We start from the raw sequence: 23,127 nt of genomic DNA on the forward strand, positions 1-23,127 counted from the left end.
TACACAATACCTAGTGCCCGAGTGATCCAGTGCTGCTGGAACAATATAACATGGGGGATAATATTGCTATCAGAATACAGTTATATAGATGATTAGCATTTGGTGCTGCTGGATATGTGTGAGACATGGCGTGCAAAACGCTTACACAAGAACATTCTTAAAAGTCCATTTCTAGATCTAAAATATGCAGCCTCAGCCTTTGGCACAGAGAAAATACCTTAAAACACCAATCATTTGTCTTTCAAAATTATTGTATGGGGTACAGTAAATATGTAATTCCCCCAACATCCTCTTAACACATTTGAGAACAGCATTTGGGCGATAGTTTTTTTAAATTTTATTTGATAGCATTGGGGATCTTAAGATGACAACTGATACCCTCTGCCAGCTGCTGCTTCATTGGATGACACTGCTGGGACACATGTTGTCGGTGGACACGAACATAGTAGATGGGACTTAACTTGGAACACTCATTTGAAGATGAGTTGGAGGAGGTGTGGCCAACTCCAGTCCTCAAGGGCCACCCAACAGGCCAGGTTTGAAGGATATCCCTGCTTCAACACAGCTGGCTCGAATCAGACCCTGCTTCAGCACAGGTGGCTCAGTCTTCAAATGAGCCACTGATTGAGCCACCTGTGCTGGAGCAGGGATAACCTGACCGGTTGGGTGGCCCTTGAGAACTGGAGTTGGCCGCCCCTGCATTGGAGGCTACCAAGGTAATCTGTATACATCAAATAATGGTACATAAAAGCTACAATCAGGGAGACAAAGGAGGAGTTTCTTGATTCTCTACTTACATGCATTAAGATGAGGGCACTTTTACTCAGAGATAAAAGTAGAAATTATGCTTTATTTTAATTTTTTTACCCAACATTGGTTTTTACTGAAGAACAGCCTTTAAAAAAAATTGAAAGAATCAAAATGGAGACAACCAGACAATGGTGATAACAGGTTCGAAGGATGCTGTGGCTTCAAAACTTTGAAATGGATTCAGTGAAAAAGTTAACGATTGAGTGAAGATGCGGATATTGTGTGATCCAAGTAATAAATATCAGCATAGAAATATGTTGGCATTGTACTCAGACCTGCATGAACATGTGAGTGCCCTAAGACTTCAAGTGAAAATGAAGTCGAGTGTATATATCTGGCAGATTCGCATTATACACTAATCCCGTGAGCGTCAGCAAGGCCAGCAATGCAACACTGGCCCCTCTGGCATTCACAGGGTTAAGAGATCCAAGCATGCTGGATTATTATTACTGCAGCGAATACCAACAAACAGTATGGATTCATTAAGATAAAGTCTTCAAACTGAGAGGCAAACACAGGACATGGAGAATAATACAATAACCCAGGGAAAGACATGAGGAAATAAACAGCTTGCGATGTTTTGGAAATACATTTTATGGATCATACGAGTCAAAGCAGTGAACACAAAGTCACTGCAATTTTCTGGCAGGTGCCAAGAAAATATCTCACTTTAGAACAAGTGGCAATGGCCTTGGATTACGGCTTACGGTTTTATAAAATGATCAAGCATAGGTTAGGAGCACAGCTATGACACGGTCATTGGGAGGACCACACATTTCCCTAGTAGCAGTGCCATCAAACTAGTTCCTGTGACATCCTGCCATTTTTATTTTGAAGGAAGACACAATCATCCCTTACAAAGTCATCACTCAAGCAAAAAGTAAAGTGCTTTTACTCAATGTCTGTAACGCTTCTGAGTGTATCTGAAAGAGAAGTAGAAGTAAATACACAGCAGTCCATGTGGTTTCTGTGCGCAGAACCTCGCCTACGTCTGTACATCTTCTCGCGTGCCACTGTTAGAAGAACATTTTCTCCTTTTCTGTACAGTCACACCAGGGGTATTACAGGACAGCTGCTACCATTATTCGACCATCTTGAGTAATTAGTGTCTAACAGGCAGATGCAGTCATTTGCAGTTCAGGTCGCAAAGTCCAGATTGTTTTATAATCACCCGCAATAAAAAAATAAAAAAGAAGCTTTGACTCCATGTGGTTTCCATTGAATTGCTACCAAAGCTCTTCAGTGTCCTTCTCATCTCCAACGGCTGAACAGCGCGCATGTTTCCTTTAGGAAGAAGCAAAAGAACATGAAATTAGCAAATATATCCTGTTGGTGGTAAAGGGTCCCTAAACGAGAGAATTATTTGTGATATATCAGACTGAAGGTCTACTCACCAGGGCAAAAGGTTACAGAAACAGTGTAACTACATCATACTGTGCAGCCCTGGTAGTGTATACTGTGCAGTACACAGCAGCTATGTGGGCACAATAATATCTTCTAAAAGCTAATTATAAGCTGATGTTAGCACCAGAGAGGATAGAGAGTATAGAAGGATGCGCTAAGCTCCTGTCATTACTTTCCAACTTGGTATTGTCGTTTAGCAGTGACTGCAGGTAAGGGATACTAGTCTCACATAGACGCTCTACTTTCAGGTCTTGTTACAAAATCAAAAACTACCAGATCTTATACTGTACGTGTTACCCTGTAGGACACAACGCCTCTGAATTTGCATCCACCATGTCTACGATAAGCCTATCCCATAGCTCCACAACTCTTCTACCCTCTATGGAGTACAATTTTGGGCACCACTCCTTAGAAAAGACAGTATGGAAATAGAGAGTGCAGAGAAGAGCCACCAAATTAATAAAGGGGATAGACCATCTTACTTATGAGGAGAGGCTAGCTAAATGTGATTTATTTACATTAGAAAAGAGGCGTCTAAGAGGGGATATGATAACTATATACAAATATATTCAGGGACAATACAAGGAGCTTTCAAAAGAACTAGTCATCCCACGGGCAGTACAAAGGACTCGGGCCATCCCTTAAGGTTGGAGGAAAGGAGATTTCACAAGCAACAAAGGAAAGGGTTCTTTACAGTAAGGGCAGTTACAATGTGGAATTCATTACCCATGGAGACTGTGATGGCAGATACAATAGATTTGTTCAAAAAAAGGTTGGACATCTTTTTAGAAAGGGAAGGTATACAGGGATATACCAAATAAATAAACATGGGAAGGATGTTGATCCAGGGAGTAATCTGATTGCCAATTCTTGGAGTCAGGAAGGAATTTATTTTTCCCGTTATGTGATATCATTGGATGATATGACTCTGGGGTTTTGTGTTTGCCTTCCTCTGGATCAATAAGGAAGTATAGATATAGGATAAAGTATCTGTTGTCTAAATTTAGCAAAGGTTGAACTTGATGGACATATTTCTTATTTCAACCTCATCTACTATGTAACTACAATCTGAACAGGGCCTGTTGTCCTGGAATTTTATTTGTTTAAAAATACATTATTAATGGTATTAGAACGTTTATTTCATACGGACCTCGCTCCCACTTCAAAGTCTGATATATCTTTGTCATGTGGTATAGGTCTATGTCACATATAGAAGCACATGCACACCGCTGGTAGGTGCTGGAGGGGGGCACTTATCTGCCGGTGCGCTGTGTCCAGGGAGGTCCAGACATCCCAGAGGTACTTGAGCAAAGGAATGGAAGCAGGCACACGGTCTTTCTAAAGGTGCAGTTTATTGTGCCACCAAAGGTCCAACGTTTCGGCAATAGATTGCCTTTATCAATAGATTGCCCTCTCCTTGATAAAGGCAATCTATTGCCGAAACGTTGCACCTTTGGTGGCACAATAAACTGCACCTTTAGAAAGACCGTGTGCCTGCTTCCATTCCTTTGTATAGGTTTATGTCACCTCAGATCTGATCGATTTTTAATTGACTGAATAGAATGCCAACATTAATACATTCCACCATTGCTACGAGCTTTACGTGTCTCCACCAACTGCAACCTGCTGTTCCATATACAGAAACCCTCCAAACTTGTTTATTAATGACCTTGAGGTTGGGATCGAGAGCAAAGTCTCCATCTTTGCTGATGATACTAAATTGTGTAAGGTAATAGAATCAGAGCAGGATGTAATTTCTCTTCAGAAGGACTTGGAGAGACTGGAAACGTGGGCAGGTAAATGGCAAATGATGTTTAATACAGATAAATGTAAGGTTATGCATTTGGGATGCAAGAATAAAAAGGCCACTTACAAATTAAATGGAGATATATTGGGGGAATCCTTCATGGAGAAGGATTTAGGAGTGCTTGTAGACAGCAGGCTTAGCAATAGTGCCCAATGTCATGCAGTAGCTGCAAAGGCAAACAAGATCTTATCTTGCATCAAACGGGCAATGGATGGAAGGGAAGTAAACATAATTATGCCCCTTTACAAAGCATTAGTAAGACCACACCTTGAATATGGAGTACAATTTTGGGCACCAATCCTAAGAAAAGACATTATGGAACTAGAGAGAGTGCAGAGAAGAGCCACCAAATTAATAAAGGGGATGGACATTCTAACTTATGAGGAGAGGCTAGCTAAATTAGATGTATTTACATTAGAAAAGAGGCGTCTAAGAGGGGATATGATAACTATATACAAATATATTCAGGGACAATACAAGGAGCTTTCAAAATAACTATTCATCCCACGGGCAGTACAAAGGACTCGGGGCCATCCCTTAAGGTTGGAGGAAAGGAAATTTCACCAGCAACAAAGGAAAGGGTTCTTTACAGTAAGGGCAGTTAAAATGTGGAATTCATTGCCCATGGAGACTGTGATGGCAGATACAATAGATTTGTTCAAAAAAAGGTTGGACATCTTTTTAGATGGGAAAGGTATACAGGGATATATCAAATAAGTATACATGGGAAGGATGTTGATCCAGGGATTCATGCTGTTCTCATTAAAGACATTGAGTTTACATTGCAAGAATGTAATCCCTAATCTCTCCTCTTCATACTTTTTGTTTTTTTAAATACATTCGTTTTGTAGTATTAGATAAACTTTACTGCATTTCCCTCCCCCCCCCCCCCCACAACTCTTTATACCCGTTAACGAGTTTTAACGCTTGCTTGAGTTGCCGTAGCAGCTATTTAGAAAAGCACAGCGCTTCCTCTTTTGAAACAGGCGGCCATATTGCGAACCCAGGGAAGCTGGATCTTTACTCATCGATCACGGGAGAACGGATCGATTGGCAGCTTAGATAATGACATTGCCTTAAAGCAATAGAACTGCATTTATTAAAACAAAAAATGGGAACGTCCCTTTAAACAAAAAGCTTTGCCAACTGTATTATATCTTTATTTCTTACTAGAAATTCTCAAGCTCAGATGAAACCTACCAGTAAAAGAAAATATTTAGCACAATTGGCATTTATGATTCAGCATAACCGTGTTACTCTGTTCTGTTAATTTAGCGAGAACATTTTTATTGGTTAGTCATTTGTTTTACTCCCTTCAAAAGCAAGAGGTGGCACTGGAATGTGAAGGATCGGGATGGGAAGCACATACCAGAAACGCAAAGAAATGCTGCACAATTTGGCGGAGCATTAACTGCGTGTGGAACATTTCTGTAGTAGGCCAAGAGGAGGTAAACGTTACATTGTACAGAAGCTCCATTGTGTGGACTAAAACTTTTATAATAAAATATATTTATGATTTTAAAAGCTCCCTGAAAACTCATTTATTTTTTAAGGAAGCCTATCTGACATCCCCCTAACATACACACACAACTCCTAACCCAAACGGAACCAGCTGATGTGCAGCTGGACCAAAACTCATCTCGAGGCATAACTCCCTCCCTCAATGAGCAGCCACTTTACCTTTTGTTTCAACTTTGCTCCTCATTCCCTCTATATGGTAAGTTTTTTTTAATAGTTTGGAAGCAAGTGGTCTCCGGAGCTAAGACGCGTTAATTTCAGCTCCGGGGACCCCCTGCTCCCCAAGACACTTACCTCCGTAGGTGATGCCGGCAGTATCTCCAGTAATTTAAAGGTCCTGGTCATGTCGGCCAATAAGAATCTGCAATGGATGACGTCACGGCTTCCTATTGGTCCGCGTTACACGGGAGCTTTAAACCTGCCATTATGGTCCCAACACACAGCCCAACTGGAGCTGTTACGGGCAACCCCTATGGAGGTAAGTATCTCAGGAAGCAGGGGGTCCTTAGAGCTGAAACTAACGCAGTTCAGCTCTGGAGATCCTCTGCTTCAGATCGATTATAAAAGAAAAAAAGGAGAAAAAGGAAAGAAGGATCCATCTTCAAAAAAGAAGTATCCTCAGGACCAAGGTCCTTATTCAATATGTTGTGGGGTTGCTGGGGCTGGAGATGTGTCCCACTCATTTGAATAGAGCTGATCTCTACTCCAGCACTGGGAAGCAGCTTCACCGTGTATCTTTTATCAGCCTGACAGCAAATAGGAAGGGCTCAAGGGGGGAGAGGGGATTTTACTCATACTACAAGTATCAAAATACTTCAGAGACCTTATCCCAGAGCGGGATACTTTCTTACTTCTTACCAGAAATAAACACAGCTGCTTCATTCTTGGTTATAGTCTTAAAGCTGCAGTTCAGTCTTTTTTTTTTTTTTTACATTTATTTTTTTACTTCAATAGTTTTATGTGGTCAATCTCTAATTAGCTAAAGAACTGTATAGCTGCAGGTCAATTCGTTCTCCATGTATTGATAGGTCAAAATTTGGTGACATATTAAAAGATGGGATTTGTTTATAATCTGCTTGACTGGCAGTGGAAGCTCATGAATATTCATGAGCACTCCTGCACTGACATGTGCTAGAGGGAGGGCAGGGCTGACAAAGGGATGTGCCAGGGCTTGTGACAGGACATGAAGGGGCAGTGCCTTAGCAAATGGCTGTTAAAATAGAATACAAGAAAATTGGTCTTTCAAAGTTGTTTTTTTTAAAACAGAAAATGCTAAAAGTATTTTTTCTTACTACAGAACTGATTTATTAAAAAAAACACACATGCAGGATATTGACTGAACTGCAGCTTTAATGAATAAGCAAATTAATTTCTCCTATCAGAGGAAAGTGCCTATTATAATTCAAAGAATAAATCATGGGTTGGTAAGAAACAAAGAATAGCCAAGATAGAAGTAGTGAAGCCACTGGAATGGCTAATTTAATTCCACATATCATTTCTGAGAGGGTTACTTATTTGGGTAATGTCCAAACTGGAAGGTACTGTACTCATGATTAACATTTCCCTTCAGATTCTTCTATATCTTGGCAGGATATGAGCTGATGCGCAATTTTTTTCTAATGTAGCAAGAGACCTACAAAAGTGCTATTAAATGGAAGATGCCTGAACCACCTCACCTTGGGAATTAATAGCAAATAAAAATGCCACTTGTGAACACATTCACATCTCAGACAGCTCTGCAACCCTGTCTTTCCCCATTATCTCTTAGCATACAATGCTTCCACTGCAGCCAGGGATTCTGGGTAATGACATGTAAATGAGCGCACAGAGTCACCTTTAACATCTTATCCATTTTAATATGGGACCCCTATAAGCTTATGCGTGCTGTTATTACACAGCTTTTCAGCACAGCCTGTAACCCTACTCACAGGCAGCCGTTTTGACCTTTTGGGTCTCATCAGTGTGAGGCTGGTTATACTGGGAATTAATGGAAATTCAGCAATGCCAAGAACGTGCCCATCTCTCAATAAGGGCATTTCAGTCATGATTTCATTGTGAGTTCACATGGTACATCGTACCAATTATAACTGAAATCGATACCATAATAAGCTCCAAAAATGAGCCTATAGTATACTATGGGAAATATTACTGACATCTAATTACTGACATATTACTGACAGCTAAGACTCCTTATGGTCCATTCGAGTGAATAGGCTGTAAGGTGCCTCACCGCTTAGTCTATATGTTCCTAATATCTGTGTATATGTAGACTGACCTCATATCTTCATTCTAAAATCAGAAAGGAGGCCACTGAAAAGTTTCAATATTTTATACCGGAAGTGATGTCCCAAAAGGTAGAGTGACGGCGGTGCGCTGCGTTCCCAAAACCGGAGGCTGGGTCGCTAAAAAACGTTGACTTTATTGGATTTAGTTATTTTATACCGCCTAATGCGCTCTGGATAAGATTAGCAGTGCAAATAGCTCACGCCCCCTAAATAGCAACTACCTACATACTCAACTTGCAAAATAGTTCCTGAAATATTATGTATATTCATATAATTAAGGTGAAAAAATCCTTTTTTGTGGCATGGATACACGAGGGAGCAGGAAGGCGGATAAAACTACTTTGACATCTGAATTTATGCTCAACTCTTGTAAAATAAAAAGAGGAAATAAGCCTTTTTGGAAGTTTTAGGTCTTACCGCTGTCATCGTAACTAGCGAACATTAGCAAGACCAAGCGGTTCCTCTTTGCCAGACTGGTCTCGCACTCTTCGGTCCCCTCCACAGATATTTGCCATTAAGTCAGAATCCATCCTAATTATGCGATATTATGATAACTTTGCTTTCTTCTTCCTGATAATATTTCATAGTATTCCTTACTCAGTATGTATCTATTTGTTTGGAGAAATAATGATTTCAATCATTATTGGTCTTTTCTTTTGTAATTTTTCTAAAAACTGCCACACCCCAACGTTGGAGCAGCTGCAGAATTATGTCCATTATTCCCTCTAATTAAAGCAGTAAGCATGTGACCCATATTTACTAAACAGTGTTATTCAACAGAACACCTAACACCAAAAGACCCCTACAAGCCTATGCAACTTACTGGATTGCAAGTTTTGTCCCGGTACGGGAGGGTGTCCAATGGTATTGGAATTGTATATTGTGGGATATTGGATGTTGAATGCAAGCATAAATCTTGCATTTCAAAACTATTCAACACAGCTATTTACAAATAGTACAGAAAGAGTCACGTGGTTGAATGCTTTGACTTTCGTGCAAATCCAATATATTTTGCTAAATGGGGCTGGGGCATTAAAAGAGCATTTCAGTGCCATTTTGTGTGATGTTGGCATTGGTATATTAACTGCCCCAGGTTTATATATCGCCAATATATAAAATTACTTTTTCTTTGGATGATAGAACTGTGAACTAGGACTTAGGTATGGACAAACGTGAAAAATCTTTTCTTGTTTTACAACAAGTTGCATTGTTAAAATGGTGAAGTCCCCCAGGAAATTAAGACACTGGATCCATTGTTGCTAGAAAATAGTCTATAATGGAGCATGTATATTTAAAACATATTCAAGGATCAGTTTGAGGATTATAAACCATAACAATAAACTGACGATTCATATAGGGCTGAAATATTACACAACAGGATGAGCAATTATTCCATTGTGTTGTTTTCTGGGCAATAAGTGAATTGTCATACTATTCTACATAGTTCTCTTATGATCTATAAAGGTTTCTACAACAGAGGAGCTCTAACATCTGAGTCAATAACTTGTATTTATTCCTACAATGCAGAGATGAGAATGGAGTTATCGGGGTATATTTCTTAAAGTCCAATAGCCATTCTTGCTGGCTAGCAGCCAATTACTCTAAGTATTATCTCCAAAGAATAATGGATATTGCACTTTAGTATAAAGATCCAATTCTACATAGCCAAACAGAACTGCAGTGATGCATAATGCAAATACGGTTTCAGTTAAAATGTGTACTTTAAACTAATGAACAATTTAACAGCGATTGAGTCAAGATAAAGGTCGTTTTAAATACTTTTCTAAGTTTTGGACAAAGGAAGAGGCATTTATTAGGTGGATTTAAGCAGTTGGCTTAGTCAGTAAGTACATCAGTGACAGGCATGTCTAGGGTAGCTCCTCCTCACGTTCTGCATATGCAATGATTGTTAGTTCTTTAAGGCCCAGATGCACTAAAAGTCCATTAGCCCAACGTTAACCTAAATTAACATTAGGTTGATTATAACGCCTATTCACTAAAACAAATAACCCAATGTTAACCTAGTGCTGCGCTTTAAATAACGTATTGTTATTTTGTTTCCGGACGTTCGTGCTAATGATGTGCAAAAGAGGTGTTCCCCCTAACATCGCATATCCACTGAAGGCGGTTCAGCTTAGCACAGGGATTTAACCTGACGTAATGGAGATCATACCTAAAGATGGGGTTGGCTCTGTCCAAATCCTGAATTGGGTCTTGCTGGAGAGAGAAAGGAGGAGAGTGACAGGGGGGGAAAGGGAGAGTGAGTCCTATTTTACTCAGAAAGGAGCACACCTGGGAGATATGTTAATAGAATATGCAAAGTACAACTTAATGACTCCTATTAGCATATATCTCAGCTATTTCAGGCGTGATCCTTTGTGAGCACAGGTGTCTCTCCACGAGGTTCTTCAAGGTGGGTTTAAGGGGATATGTATAGCACTTGGAACGTTCACTCGTCTCCAGCAAACCCCATATTTCAGGGTTGGTATGGATGTTGGCAAGCGCCACCTTTAAGTACGATATGAATTAACATCGGGTTATTTGACGCTAACGCAAGGTAGTGCTAAATTAAATTAACCCTATGCTAATGAGTTTAATGACGGACTTTTTGCATTAGTTTAGTGGATACCTGTTAAATGCAGGGAAAATAATTTCTGTTACCTATTTAAGTAACTGGACGTTATTTGCCCTGATTTAACAGAGCTTAATGCGTCCGGTCATCAAACTCATCACGGGATTCGCTTTTACACGATACACTTTTATGGGCTATGTTGGTTTATCTTTTTTCTGTCATTTCCCCATCTCTCTGTAATCTTTTATTCTGCTCACTATTCTCAATCCTCCGTTCTCACCAACCTGCCGTCAAACTCTCTTCCGCTCATCTTTACCATCAATCCACCCTCCTCCTCTTACCCTGCACCCATGTCAGTTGTTATTGGCTGGGCTGCTAACAAAGACAACTTATAGCTGGCAGTTGGGAACAAATCAATTCAGTGTCAAACGTAAGCAATGAAGGCGCCTTAGTCTGAAAACACTGGGCTGCATTTGAAAGAACTATATTCTTGAGCAGGCGCGAGAGGAGTGGCTTTCAAATGAGAACAAAACGTCTAAAGTTGGTGATCTCAATTCTGGACCCAGTTCCAGCCATTTATTATCTTGGGAAATTGTCTTTATTACCCAGTATCTTGCGTACTATTGTGAGCTCCTCATGATTATAGAGGAAATACAAGCAAGCGATTGTTTTTTTTTTAACAAGGACTGAGCAAGTGCGTCTCCGGAGCTGCACCATGTTAATTTCAGCTCCGGGGATGCCCTGCCACCCAAGATACTTACCTCCAACGTGGGTGGTGTAACCGCACTGCACGGCTAGCAGGGTTCCAGTAATGGCAAAGTTTCAAAGCTCCTGCACTCTGTGGGCCAATAGGAAGCTGTGACATCATCGGGTTTGGCTTCCTATTGGTCCACATGGCGCGGGAGCTTTAAACTTTGCCGAGATACCGGCACCCCCTTTGGAGGTCTGTATCTCGGGTAGCAGGGGGTCCCAAGAGCTAAAATTAATGGGGTCAGCTCTGGAGACCCCCTGCTTCAAACCTATATTAAAAAAATATATATACACTAAAAAAAATGCATGAATTGCTCCTTTAAACTGTGCCGGTGTTATTGTGCTATACCCTGCAGTGCTATATGGCAATTTTAGTCGGGTGACAAATACAGGGACAACCTACTGACACCGTTACGAAGCACAGTACTTGGCTACTAATATAGTTTGATTGCAGTCAAGAATGCTCTGATCTGATGAAAAAAGAATATTTATATGAACTGTGTGATAGAATATTTTATGAAATCTTGTTAGGTAAAATTGTAAATGAATGTGAACTTTCTCCCATCTCTATTTTCTGTAGCCTTCCCTCCCCCCCCCCCCCCCATTTTTTATTTTCTTCATTCCTCCCCTCTCCCTAAAAATTTTTAATAAAAATTAAGTTTAAAAAAAAAAAAAAAGAATGCTCTGATCTTACATGCTTACCTACCTCTTGTTATTTTGGACAGAGTTATTCCAAAACAGAGAAGGTACAGGATCTCTCCACCAGCAGGACTTGTCCCTTGTACTGGTCCTTTTTGTTGTTTAATTTCAAGTCTGAACCCTGAAGCTCAACAGAAACAGGTGTTATGAGTAGGAGCCAAAGAACTCCACATCGCTGATTTACTAAGATGTCTTCATATAAATAAAATTAAAAGTAATCTTAATATACACTGTAGGTGAAAACATATAAAAACAGTTTAAAAAAATGTATTTGTTTTGTTAATTGAGGTAGTTGGAAAAGTATTTTTTTCCCCATTGTCTTTTTTTTTGTTTTTCTTCCTTTCTCCAGTTTATCTTAAACAGAACTTTCATCCAGTTTGTCCACCAGCTGTGTGTGCTTCCTTTTCTCTAGGATCTTGCTGAGCTCTTCAGTAAAGGAATTGTACAAGGGAGAGCTGGACTCCTCGTTCTGTCTCAGAAGCATGTAACTGTTACCATTCATTTTCCTTAACATGTTGGGCAGAGTGCTGATCCCATTGGTGAACTCCGACGGCAAAGGAGGGGGTGGTGGTGGGGGCGGAGGGGTGCCTTTGCTGGGAGATGCCGTCTGTGCCTCCCCAGGAATGATTTGCAAACACCCATCGGAGTAGTTGTTCCTGGTGTCATCTAACTTCTCTTTGAAATTGGATGAAACGGTATGGAGCTCAACGTTGGAGCTCCGGGAGTTGCGCATGGCATACTTGCCCTTCCTTTTCTGCTGGCAAGAAACGTAGAATAAAACAATAGACAGGACAAGACACAGGCCACCGAGAGTAGTAATGATGGAAATGTAGATAAATTCCAGATTAGAATCGGCAATGGAACCTGCTGCTGTTGGCAACTGGACTATTGGTGTGGACTCAGAATATACTCTCTCTTTTGGCAGTTCCGACAGGACATTAAGGGGGTAAATTGCAATCAAAGACTGCAATCCATTCTCTTCAGCATAGCAGCTGTACTCCCCGCTGTGTTCCAGAAGAGTGTCTGTGATAAGAAGTCCATCATTTCCCGCTCTGAAATGATCTCCCATGTCTGCCAGTCCATCTGTACCATTTACCATCCACTGAGCCTTGGCCAGATTCGATTTCAGATCACACTGCAGAAGAACATCATCACCTTCCAAAGCTATCCGCAATTTCTTTATTGGAACAGCTAGAGTGGGGGGAAAAATGAACTTTTATAAAACGGACAGCCACAGTCAATCTACTTTTTATAAAAAGTATATAAATACATTATGTACTAACAGAAATTACATAGAATGGAATTAATGGGAGAACCAGAGTTGCTGTTGATAAGTAAAGCACAAATGTGTGATTCTCTCTCCCTTCCCCACCTTATCCCTCCTTAGCCCAATATTGATGTCAGCTTGATTCAGAAAATCCCATAATGTGAACGCTGTGCTGCAGCACTATGAAGTCATTTTAAAGGAAGGTGATAAAACCAGAAAACTTAAAACATTATGGTTTAAAAAAACAAAAACTAAATCAGATCTGTAATATTTGATAATACTAACTGCATGTTTTTTTTATTGTTCAACTCTTAATGCAATTTTTAATGAGTTTTAAAGCATCTTTGGATTTTATAGCAGGTTTAAGCACACCTCCCCAGCAGTGCGAGATCTTTGCAACACTTTCCTGTTTGTGATAATTTGTTGCCAAATGTCACAGCAGTTTGAGCTGCAAACTGTAACGATAGGCACACTCTCACTAGCAGGGCCCTCATTACCTCTTCGTATCTGTATGTGCAGGTTTGTCCTCACTTATATGTAACTCTTTGTTTTTGTAATAACTCTGCACCCCATTGTACCGTGCTGCGGAATATGTTGGCGCTTCACAAATAAACGATAATAAAATAATAATGTTACCATAGTAATAAAAGGATACATTGTAGCTGCTGCGTTACACGGACTGATAATTTGTATTAAGTAACCATTTCTAAGAAAGCTGTTGGTACAATATATTATGTGTCTGCTTTAGTCTGTGATGACGTTCGGGATTTATGTAGCAAGTGGAAGGCACTTATGGCGGAGCTACATTTACATCGTTGCACAGATATATGCATTGAGAAATGTGCATGTTGCATTACTTTTCTTGAAGGTTCTCTGCACAGGTTTTCCTCAAAGGTGGCGTAAGTTTGGTTTTTGGTGCAGAATAGTAGCAAAGCAGTATGCATGCTCCTAATGTTATAACAGCACAAATACTCCTCATAAATACAGTATGTCACGACACAGACACAAAAATGCTAATTTTCATAGACACAAATATTTCATGCAGACCCATTACTACATCTATAGACACCATAGTGTAAACTTAGCTCTTAATCTAGGACATTATCAAGATGCAATTTTAATGAAAACCCTTCAACTTTGAGAGACAGCTAATTTGCTTTGATAACTCCTCTTATTACAACTTCATAGTGCAGTTGTATTCCTGTTTTATGGCTCCTAAATAGCCCCCTGGAGTTAAAACACCTTTAGTCCAATAGATGTTTCAAAAGGTAACTGAGAATTGCAGAGAAACTCAAAATTTGACCCAAGAATGGTTACATGCAGCAGTTAAGAAATTCCTACAAAGTACAAATTTAAATACCTGCCAATGGTCACAAATATTCTCTGACTGGATACATTTGATTTAAAAAAAAATACAAATAATAAACAGGATTTCCTAAAAACTAACCTACGAGACACTGAAGAGGACCAGGTTTTGAGAATCATCAATGAATTTGCAAACATAGATGAATACACAAATGATGTTACTCTTTGGGACCCCAAACACCTGTTTACAGGGATTTATCCGTAACCTCCATTGCAAAAGAAACCCAATGTCAAGTTGTAGTGCAGCTCAGACTTATAATTAATGCCGGGGTTTATAATTAGGAATGAACATTTGTTTTGTTTACCAGAGGAAATGAAGCACAGATGTTCTATTGATAAATATGCAGAGACTAGCTATAAAGTTATATATCTGACTAACTTCAAAACAAATGTCTAAATGTAGGCGCATCATACAGTGCGGAGTGGATTTATTAATATAGGATGCAAATGAAACGTTGTATTTTCTAGATTCTAAAAGATGTATGCAAATAAAGGTGTGTGAACCCTGAGCAAAGAAGATTTAATGTACATAAAAATAACTATACTCAAGTGTATGATTAGACTCATACAACACAGGTACTATTTTTATTATTATTATTAGAATTATTTGGAGAATTTGTGTTTGAATTTTAGTTTGATGTGAGCATTTTTGTGAAGGATGTGTTAAGGTCAATACAGTATAACTATATACAACCGAGAATAACAATGTATAGGCTACAAAGAGACTGCACAGTAGTAATATGCAAGATGTAATGTAAGAATGTTATATGTATAAGAAGAAATGAAAAACAAATAACAGTCTATAACAATGAAAAGTAATCAAGAATTTACAAAAAAAAATTACTTTAATAAATAATTGAGCTATGAATAAAGAAATGCGGCAGAAGAAAAAACAGTTATTCCATCCCTTTTAGTATTCCAAACCCACCCCATATCATTTCATAATCACTATACACAGTTTCTGGTTTATCACCCTTTTCCCCCCACACCACAAGAAAAATGGGCACTCTGCTTTGCGTCTTTCCCATAGGTGGCTGGTTGATTTGCTATGCACAATTTTTTTGCCGACCCCTTGGGCCGCCCACAGTGTTCACAAGGTGTGCCCTCAACTAGGTCCGCGCTCTTTGAACGAGAATGCACTTGGGATTATCAATGCCAAATCGTGGCTACCTCAACCCCCGGGATGTCTGTCTGTTCCAGCCAAGGCGCCCAGACTTTTAGATATTTGTTGCCAGTGTCATTGACCAGACTCGTCAATTTTTCCATCTGACATATGTACCATAATCGATTCCGAATTTTTGGGATATTTGGGATCTCTGGTTGTTTCCACATAGCTGCGATCTCGCACCTCGTTGCTGTTGCAAAATGTGCAACTAGTTTATTGCCTGATTTTGAGAGGCCCTTCCATGGTCTGTTCAATAGGAACAGCCACGGATCAGGGGGAATTGTGAGGTCAAAAATCCTCTGGATCCAATGTCTAATCTCATCCCATAGGTGTGAGATCCGCGGGCAAGACCACAGCATGTGTAACAGGTCCGCCGATTCTCCACACTGTTTGGGACACAGCGGTGAGTATCCTGTGACGAACTTTGATAATTTTAATGGGGTAAGGTACCACCTCATGAGAACTTTATATGCATTCTCCTTCAAAGTAGTGCATATGGAGCTCCTAGCAGTAGCCTCTAAAATAGCCGTCCAGCCGTCCTCCTCCAATTCCTCCCCTAAATCTGTTTCCCATCTAACTTGGTACACCAGTTTTTGTCGTTGCTGTGAGCTCCTAGAACCGACCACTTCTCTATAAATCTGCGATTTAAGTCCCTGTGTGTCTGTTTTCGTCAGACAGAGCTTTTCAAATGTGGTTAGTGGCGGGAAGGGGGAGTTTTTGGCGAAGAACGCTCTGACCTGGAGGTAGCGGAAGAATTCGGAATGTGGGACATTTTTTTCAGATCGAATTTGTTCGAATGATTTAACCCTGTTCGGTATACCCTCCAGGTCTCTTAGCCTAAGATATCCGTTTCTTTTCCAATGCCCTGCGGCGTTTGCCACTAGTCCCGGTGCAAAGTCAGGGTTGCCCCACAAAGGGGCCATCATGGAGCGTCTTGAGGTCAAGGTATGTTAATATTTTGCGGTCTCCCACACCGACAATAAGTTGGCCACCGAAGAGAGCGGCCGTTCAGCCCATTTAATAGCTGTTTTGGGTAACCATAGCAAATTATCTATCTCTAATGGGGCACAAGCCCTCTTTTCAAGATCCACCCATCTTTTCAGATCAGGGTTGGTCTGCCATTGTGTGAGTTGACACAATTGCACCGCCTTATAATAAGAGACCAGGCAAGGTACCGCTAGGCCTCCTGTCCGTGTGTTTTTTTTCATAATTGTCTTATTTACTCTCATTTTTTTTCCCTCCCCAGATAAACTCAGAGATATCAGACTGAAGTGAGAGTATGTCCTTCAGTCTAAGTGGCACCGGTAGAGTCTGAAACAGATATAGGATACGAGGGAGGAGATTCATCTTGACACTATGTATCCTACCTATCCAGGAGATCTTATAGGGCATCCATTTTTTTAAATCTGCTTTTAGTGTCTTAATTAGCTTGGGGTAATTAGCGTCATAGATGCCCGTGTAATCTTTGGTGATGTAGACTCCTAGATATTTAATGTGTTTTGGTTGCCAATTAAAATTAAAGTTCAGACTCAGTAGCTTTTCAGTTTCTTTTGGGAGGCTGATATTCAGGGCCTCGGATTTGGTTTGGTTTATTTTGAATCCTGATATTCTATTGAATTTATCCAACAGGTCAAATAGGTTCGGCAGGGAGGTTAGAGGCTTGGAGATCAGCAGCAGTATATTGTCTGCATACAGGGCAAGAAACTTTTTTTTTTTTTTAATATATATATATATATATATATTATATATATATATATATATATATATATATATATATATATATATATACAGTATATTGGGCACTAAGTATTCTATTGTTGTGTCTTTGTATTTGAATGTTTTTGGATTTTATGTTAATGTTTTTGGCTTGTAATAAATAGGTCAGAGATTAGGACTAAAAGCCTTAGACAATATTGCAAGGTGTAGGTTAATGCAATATCTGATAGAGTTACTCCCATTCCCTTAAATATAATTTGCTGCATCATTTACTATATGTTACCCTGCTTCTTGCTATATTGAAAAGGGGCGTACATTTCTGTCATTCCATTTCATGCCCATATCAGAATGTTAGAAATTCAGGAAACTGTAGAATAGCATGTAATACGTGGCTTAAAACATACTGGGGCCTATTCTAGTAGGTTTGATAACCAACTCATCAAGGATTTTGTGCAATTCTCATCAAATTTTGCTAAGTAGCTATTCAGAAAGCCTCGGTGAGTTGGCCAAATCATACGGGGTAGGCATTTTTTCGTGATTTCTGGCTCCTGGTGCTGGAACTACGAGTTTGTCAAAAATGTAATCTCGCCAGCCCTTGGGTGGTGAGATGGGATCTGAGAGCATTTTTCCTGTATCGGATTGATGCCGGGAGTCTCCGGAGCTGATACACATTAATATGAGCTCCCGGGACCCCAAGTTTTCCGAGTTACAGGCCCCGTTAGGAGGTGCTGGTATCCCCATGCAAAGTTTAAATCTCCCGCGTCACGTGACCAGGACATTTAAACGCATAGGAGATACCGGCACCCGTAACTCGGGAAGCAGGGGGTCCCCGGACCTGAAATTAATGCGGTTCTGCTCCGGGGAGACCCCCTGCTCACGCACACCAGTGTAAAAATGTAAATAAAAACACTGTGATTGCCTGTGAGAGCTGTGCAGGGAGAGGCGGCTCTCCCTGGGCAGCTCAGATTGCGAGAAGCTCGCAGGGGGAGAACTTTGAATAAATCTGAGATGACTATGCTGCTACACCGAATGGTTTTGGTGTTTTCCTGCCTCACGGTTTGAGAGAGGGGTTCAGATGCTTTCTGAATACCGTGACAACACAAATGACAAACCATTCGCCGGGAACATGCCAAACCTTGCGAGGTAGCAGCAAACTCAGCGACGCTACTAGAATAGGCCCGGTTGCCTTGTACTGTGGAATAAATTCTTGGTGTGCTCAGCTTCCCTTCTGTTCTGAATAAACTGGCACCTCATGAATAAATAATATTAATAATAAAATACATAGAAATACCTGGTAGCCTTCCCAAATTAAATGCCTGAAGGGTGTCAAGGGTTTTATTCTTTGTATTCTTAAATGTGGTGTTATGGCAAATCCAAAACAATGAATTTGCAAACACGTGAGCACTTCTATATCGAGTTTTGGATTCGTACAAAAAAAACCTCAAGATAATCAGGAAAATAACGCCAAAATTTTTTTAAATTCAAATTTCGAACTTTTGTGCATAATCGCACATTATACAAGTTATAGGAAGTAAAAAAGTGACAAAAACCCTCCACCGTACAGCATACAGCAAATAAAAATATCACTCGTGAGCACATTCATATTTTCAGGCAGGTTTGCAACCCTGTATTTCCCCATTATCTCCTAGCATACAGTGCTTCCACAGCAGCCAGGGATTCTGGGAAATGACATGCAAAAGTACACAGTGGAAATGTATACAGTACATTAAGTACACAGTGGAAATGTACACAGTACATTAAGTACACAGTGGAAATGAAGTAAAAGGTGACACTGGGTGCTCATTTGCATATGATTTCCCAGAATCCCTGGCTGCAGTGGAGGCATGGTAGGCTAGGAGAAATTGGAGAAAGACAGGGCTGCTGACGTGTCTGAAATGTGAATGTTCTCACAGGTGATATCTTTATTAGCTGTGAATTTTTGTGCAAAACTTAAGTTTTTTATTCCCGAGCCCAAAAGTTCATCAAAAAAAAAAATGAATTGGAGGATGAGCCCCTCTTTGGTTTTTCTCAGATTCGAACATTCGTTTTAAAGTTCAACTTGGACATCCAAACAAATCCAAAGTGACTTTTCACAGCACTATTTGGAGATTACTGAACCTTGCTTTCCTATTCTTTTGTAATGTGCTCAAGTGAGGGAAGACTTTTTTTCAGGCTATTATGGACTGATGACCTACAGTATCATTCATTGTTCGTGCTAGTTCTGGTCTTTTACGATATTTTCTATAAATCGGGTATAAAGTGGATGTTTGCACGGCTGTTTCTCTGCATTTTGTGTTTGTGATGCTCATTAGAAATTTGGACAACATTTAGCCTTCCTGAGACAGGAAGTGTCAGGTAACACGTTCCCTAGAGCGAAGCAGCCGGCCCTTTCATATGTTACATACTCTGTCTGCCAAGTACCAAGTCTCCACAGATCGCCACTGAATACATTTGGATAGATCGTTTTGAAAAACCCATTGCTACCAAACTCCTTTTAATTTAAATGATTGAACCCCACATGAACTTTTAATTCCTGCTCAAGGAAAGCAAAGTGATACGCTCCAGCAAGTTTAGTAGCGTGATCATTTAAAAAAAAAAAATTGCAACACTGATGTTATAAAATAAACAGAGCTTTTACCCTCGGCTGTGTTGTTTAAGCATCCTCCGTTACCATTCTGCATATCCTGCGTCATCTGGGCCCTGCAAGCAGCCAAAAAAAACAACCCAGGCTGTAAAAGCTGATGACAATTACAGAGTACATGGAAAGAGAGTTGGAGAAGAAGTCATATAAAAAAACGAAATAAATCACTGATGACAAGTTAAGATTTTCTTCTTTGTTCAACCGATTTCAGTAATTATTACAAAGTATGTTTAATCAATTAAAATACGCATGAAACATCTGCCTATTACATATTTTATTCAAAGAACTGGGACACTTTTAATTAGTTGATTTAATACACACGTATGTGGTTTTCAAACCAATTATTTTGTACACACACTGCTAACCATTGAAATATTAATAGATGTTCAATTACAATTAAATACGCGCTTAGAATGCATCATCTTTTGTAAATTCAAGAGTTTAGAGCTGAGCTACAATTCTACAAAATAGATTTTCCAATGAAAAAAATTATTTCTAGAGCAAAAGTTAATATTTTCTATTTTATTAGTACAGTATTAAGTAACAAGTGTGATTTCCCTCTTTGGTCTTTTAATAGTAACATACAATTGTGTGACTTCAATTCCGTGAGAAACAAAACTGTGCCCTTGACCCGAAATACTTTTGTTGGCTCTTAACAACCACTAACATGATATGTGGAACTGGTTGTCATAGGGGCCAGCTCATTAATCATAAGAGGTTAAGTAAGAGTCCTACATTGTGTCAAAACAACATTTTAATTTTTTTAATGCTTAAATTAACACTAGAAACACTGTCACGTTGTCAATTGTTTATAAGGCACAAGCTATTTGATGGTGTTCTAGGAATTCTTTTTATGGAGTCTTTCTTCCACCGAGGAAGATTTAGAAATTGCGGGTTTTCATTCTTAAGGACATGTGGGTACAGAAGCATAAGTGCCCTCAATACGGATTGGTTCTAAAAATTTACCCAATTTGCTGCCAGATTGGCTACAACGCATAACGGACATACTGCACTGGGGTTTTACCTATCTTCAGATGTAACAATTTTTCTACAGGTATCTCCGTCCCAGCCACAGTATGGGTTCCTGGCCAGTATGCAGTCGTAGCAGGAAGTGTATCTGTTACAGCTGGACAGTGGGATCTGCAGCACTCCACTCTGTGCTCCAATGTATAAACTATTCTGCAAAAAGGTTAAAAACAACAGAACATGTTTCACAAACATAAATCACGTCCCTCATATCTATGTGCTTTTCCTGCTCATTATACAACAAACCTGTTGCAACAAGCTTGCAATTTGCAATGTCTAATTGTGTTTTACATCTGCCTAATCTCCGAGGAACAGCGTTATGGTGGCTGTATGCTTCTGCTGTGCATGCAACACAATTTAATGCATTACAGATACCATGGCACGGAGTAATCTGTCTGCAGAATTGATTAGGAGTTGGCACACACAAACGTAACTGTTATTTTCCAAGCACGGTCTCTTACCCAATATCAGCGTCAGCAAAGAAAAGGAGTAAACATGAGTGATGGAAAGATAAAGTCAGATAAATGACGAATTGTTCACAATTTGCAATTGTATGGACTTGGTAGTAGATTAACATACTTTATTACACTGTGTTTATGGCATGCATACTGAAGCAGGACAAGATTGGGGAGCGAGACTAAATTATTTCTGCTTTGTACCCCAAACTGGCTGACACTACCACTGAATAGCATTAGCTCAGTGATGGCCGACTGCTTCAGCACAGGTGGCTCAGTCACTCGTGCTGAAGCTGGGATATCGTTAAAACCGGATCAGTTGGTGGCCCATGAGGACTGGAGTCGGCCATCCCTGCATTAGCTAAGAGCTTGCAAGCTCCTTTCAGCATTACCCAGATGCAGCTCAGCAGGCTGGGCAGTGCAAACCATGCTTGGCGAGTTACACCCTGCACGTTCTATTCCTGACATGTTCTAAATCACTATGAGGCCTTAATGAAAAAGTGACGGGAATAACTCTCTAGCAAGAGTGTGTGTTCCTTTCTTTCCTGGACTGTTACCTGGAAACCCAAAATATTCAGTCTGAGTGTACCCAACTATTCATGACTGGGTTCTCCCAGCTTCCAAAACGCTGCACTGCACTGAGGTATAAGAAGAGAGAAACCATCAATATTTTCAAAATTACATGCACCAGGGCTGTGGCGGAAGCAAATATTCAACGCTACCTATGCAAAGATTACCCTTTCTTCGTATGTAAAACCCAATGTTCATCAACTAAGTCATTAACCAAGAGAATTACCTTAACAGAGCCAACAGTTTGTTTTTTTATATGCTATTTTTTTTTTTAACTTGTGTAACTTACACAAGACAAGTAAACCCAGTAATGGGCACTCTGATCCCCTAGTAACTGTATTATGACATATATTAAAACTCATTTATTAACATCATCTATTAAAATATATGGGGTTAAAACAACGACGCAGTAATGGATCCCTCAACACCCATGTAGGTGTTAGGATCTTAGGATCTAAATATTAATAAAGGAGTATAGGTAGTAAATAAATAAATCCCTATCTCCCTCGGTTTGATAACCAATCCAATCTATTATCCCATCAGTGAAGACAGGAGTTAGCGTGTAATCTCACCATGAATATGCATAAAGAGTTTATAGGTACAGTATAGTAGTAGTAGTAATCATTAGTAGTCAGTAAACTTAATAATTGTTTACACCAGATACAGCTGCTTTTAGGTATTACTGTATGAACTTCTCACCAAATCCTGCAATAAATGATCATATAATATTGTCCCTTGGTGGGAACCTATTAAAGGAGCTGATAATAGTTGCAATATTAATCTTCGTCTATCCATACTGTTAAACCATATCCATTAGACATAGAGCAGAGAAGGATGCCAAAGAATATAGGATAATCTTAGCAACATGGGATGCTGCTTATATCAATAGTTCAGGTCACTGACCCCTAGCATATATTGATCGTAAGGTTACTCCGGGTCAGTAGCCTAAAAAGGAAACTTTAATACCCTATTGGGATAGAATCATTAACCAATGGATTTTGCACCACCTATATATGATAGTGGTAAAACAACACAGTAGGTAGTAATGTGTATAGTTGCATCCAATAGTTCCCTATC

General features: G+C 39.8%; 1 protein-coding gene across 3 annotated transcripts in view; it reads right to left on the minus strand.

Annotated features, from left to right (window-relative positions):
• Nucleotides 1-320: 320 nt before the first annotated feature.
• SEMA4G (semaphorin 4G) overlaps nucleotides 321-23,127 on the minus strand; it is a 165,600-nt gene continuing 142,793 nt past the window's right edge. Inside the window, exons 13-17 of one of the 3 annotated variants that reach the window (XM_075612469.1) lie at nucleotides 21,024-21,178; nucleotides 19,997-20,058; nucleotides 11,853-13,036; nucleotides 8,242-8,432; nucleotides 321-2,094 (exon numbers count right to left, since the gene is read on the minus strand). In XM_075612469.1, the coding sequence (XP_075468584.1) occupies nucleotides 12,201-13,036; nucleotides 19,997-20,058; nucleotides 21,024-21,178 (1,053 nt within the window). In that variant the 3' untranslated portion in view covers nucleotides 321-2,094; nucleotides 8,242-8,432; nucleotides 11,853-12,200. Of the gene's footprint in view, nucleotides 2,095-8,241; nucleotides 8,433-11,848; nucleotides 13,037-19,996; nucleotides 20,059-21,023; nucleotides 21,179-23,127 lie in introns of all 3 variants that reach the window. The other 2 variants (XM_075612468.1, XM_075612470.1) reach the window with 2 other exon arrangements.

Source organism: Ascaphus truei, chromosome 8 (assembly GCF_040206685.1).
Source record: "Ascaphus truei isolate aAscTru1 chromosome 8, aAscTru1.hap1, whole genome shotgun sequence".
In the NCBI taxonomy this organism is placed as follows: domain Eukaryota; kingdom Metazoa; phylum Chordata; class Amphibia; order Anura; family Ascaphidae; genus Ascaphus; species Ascaphus truei.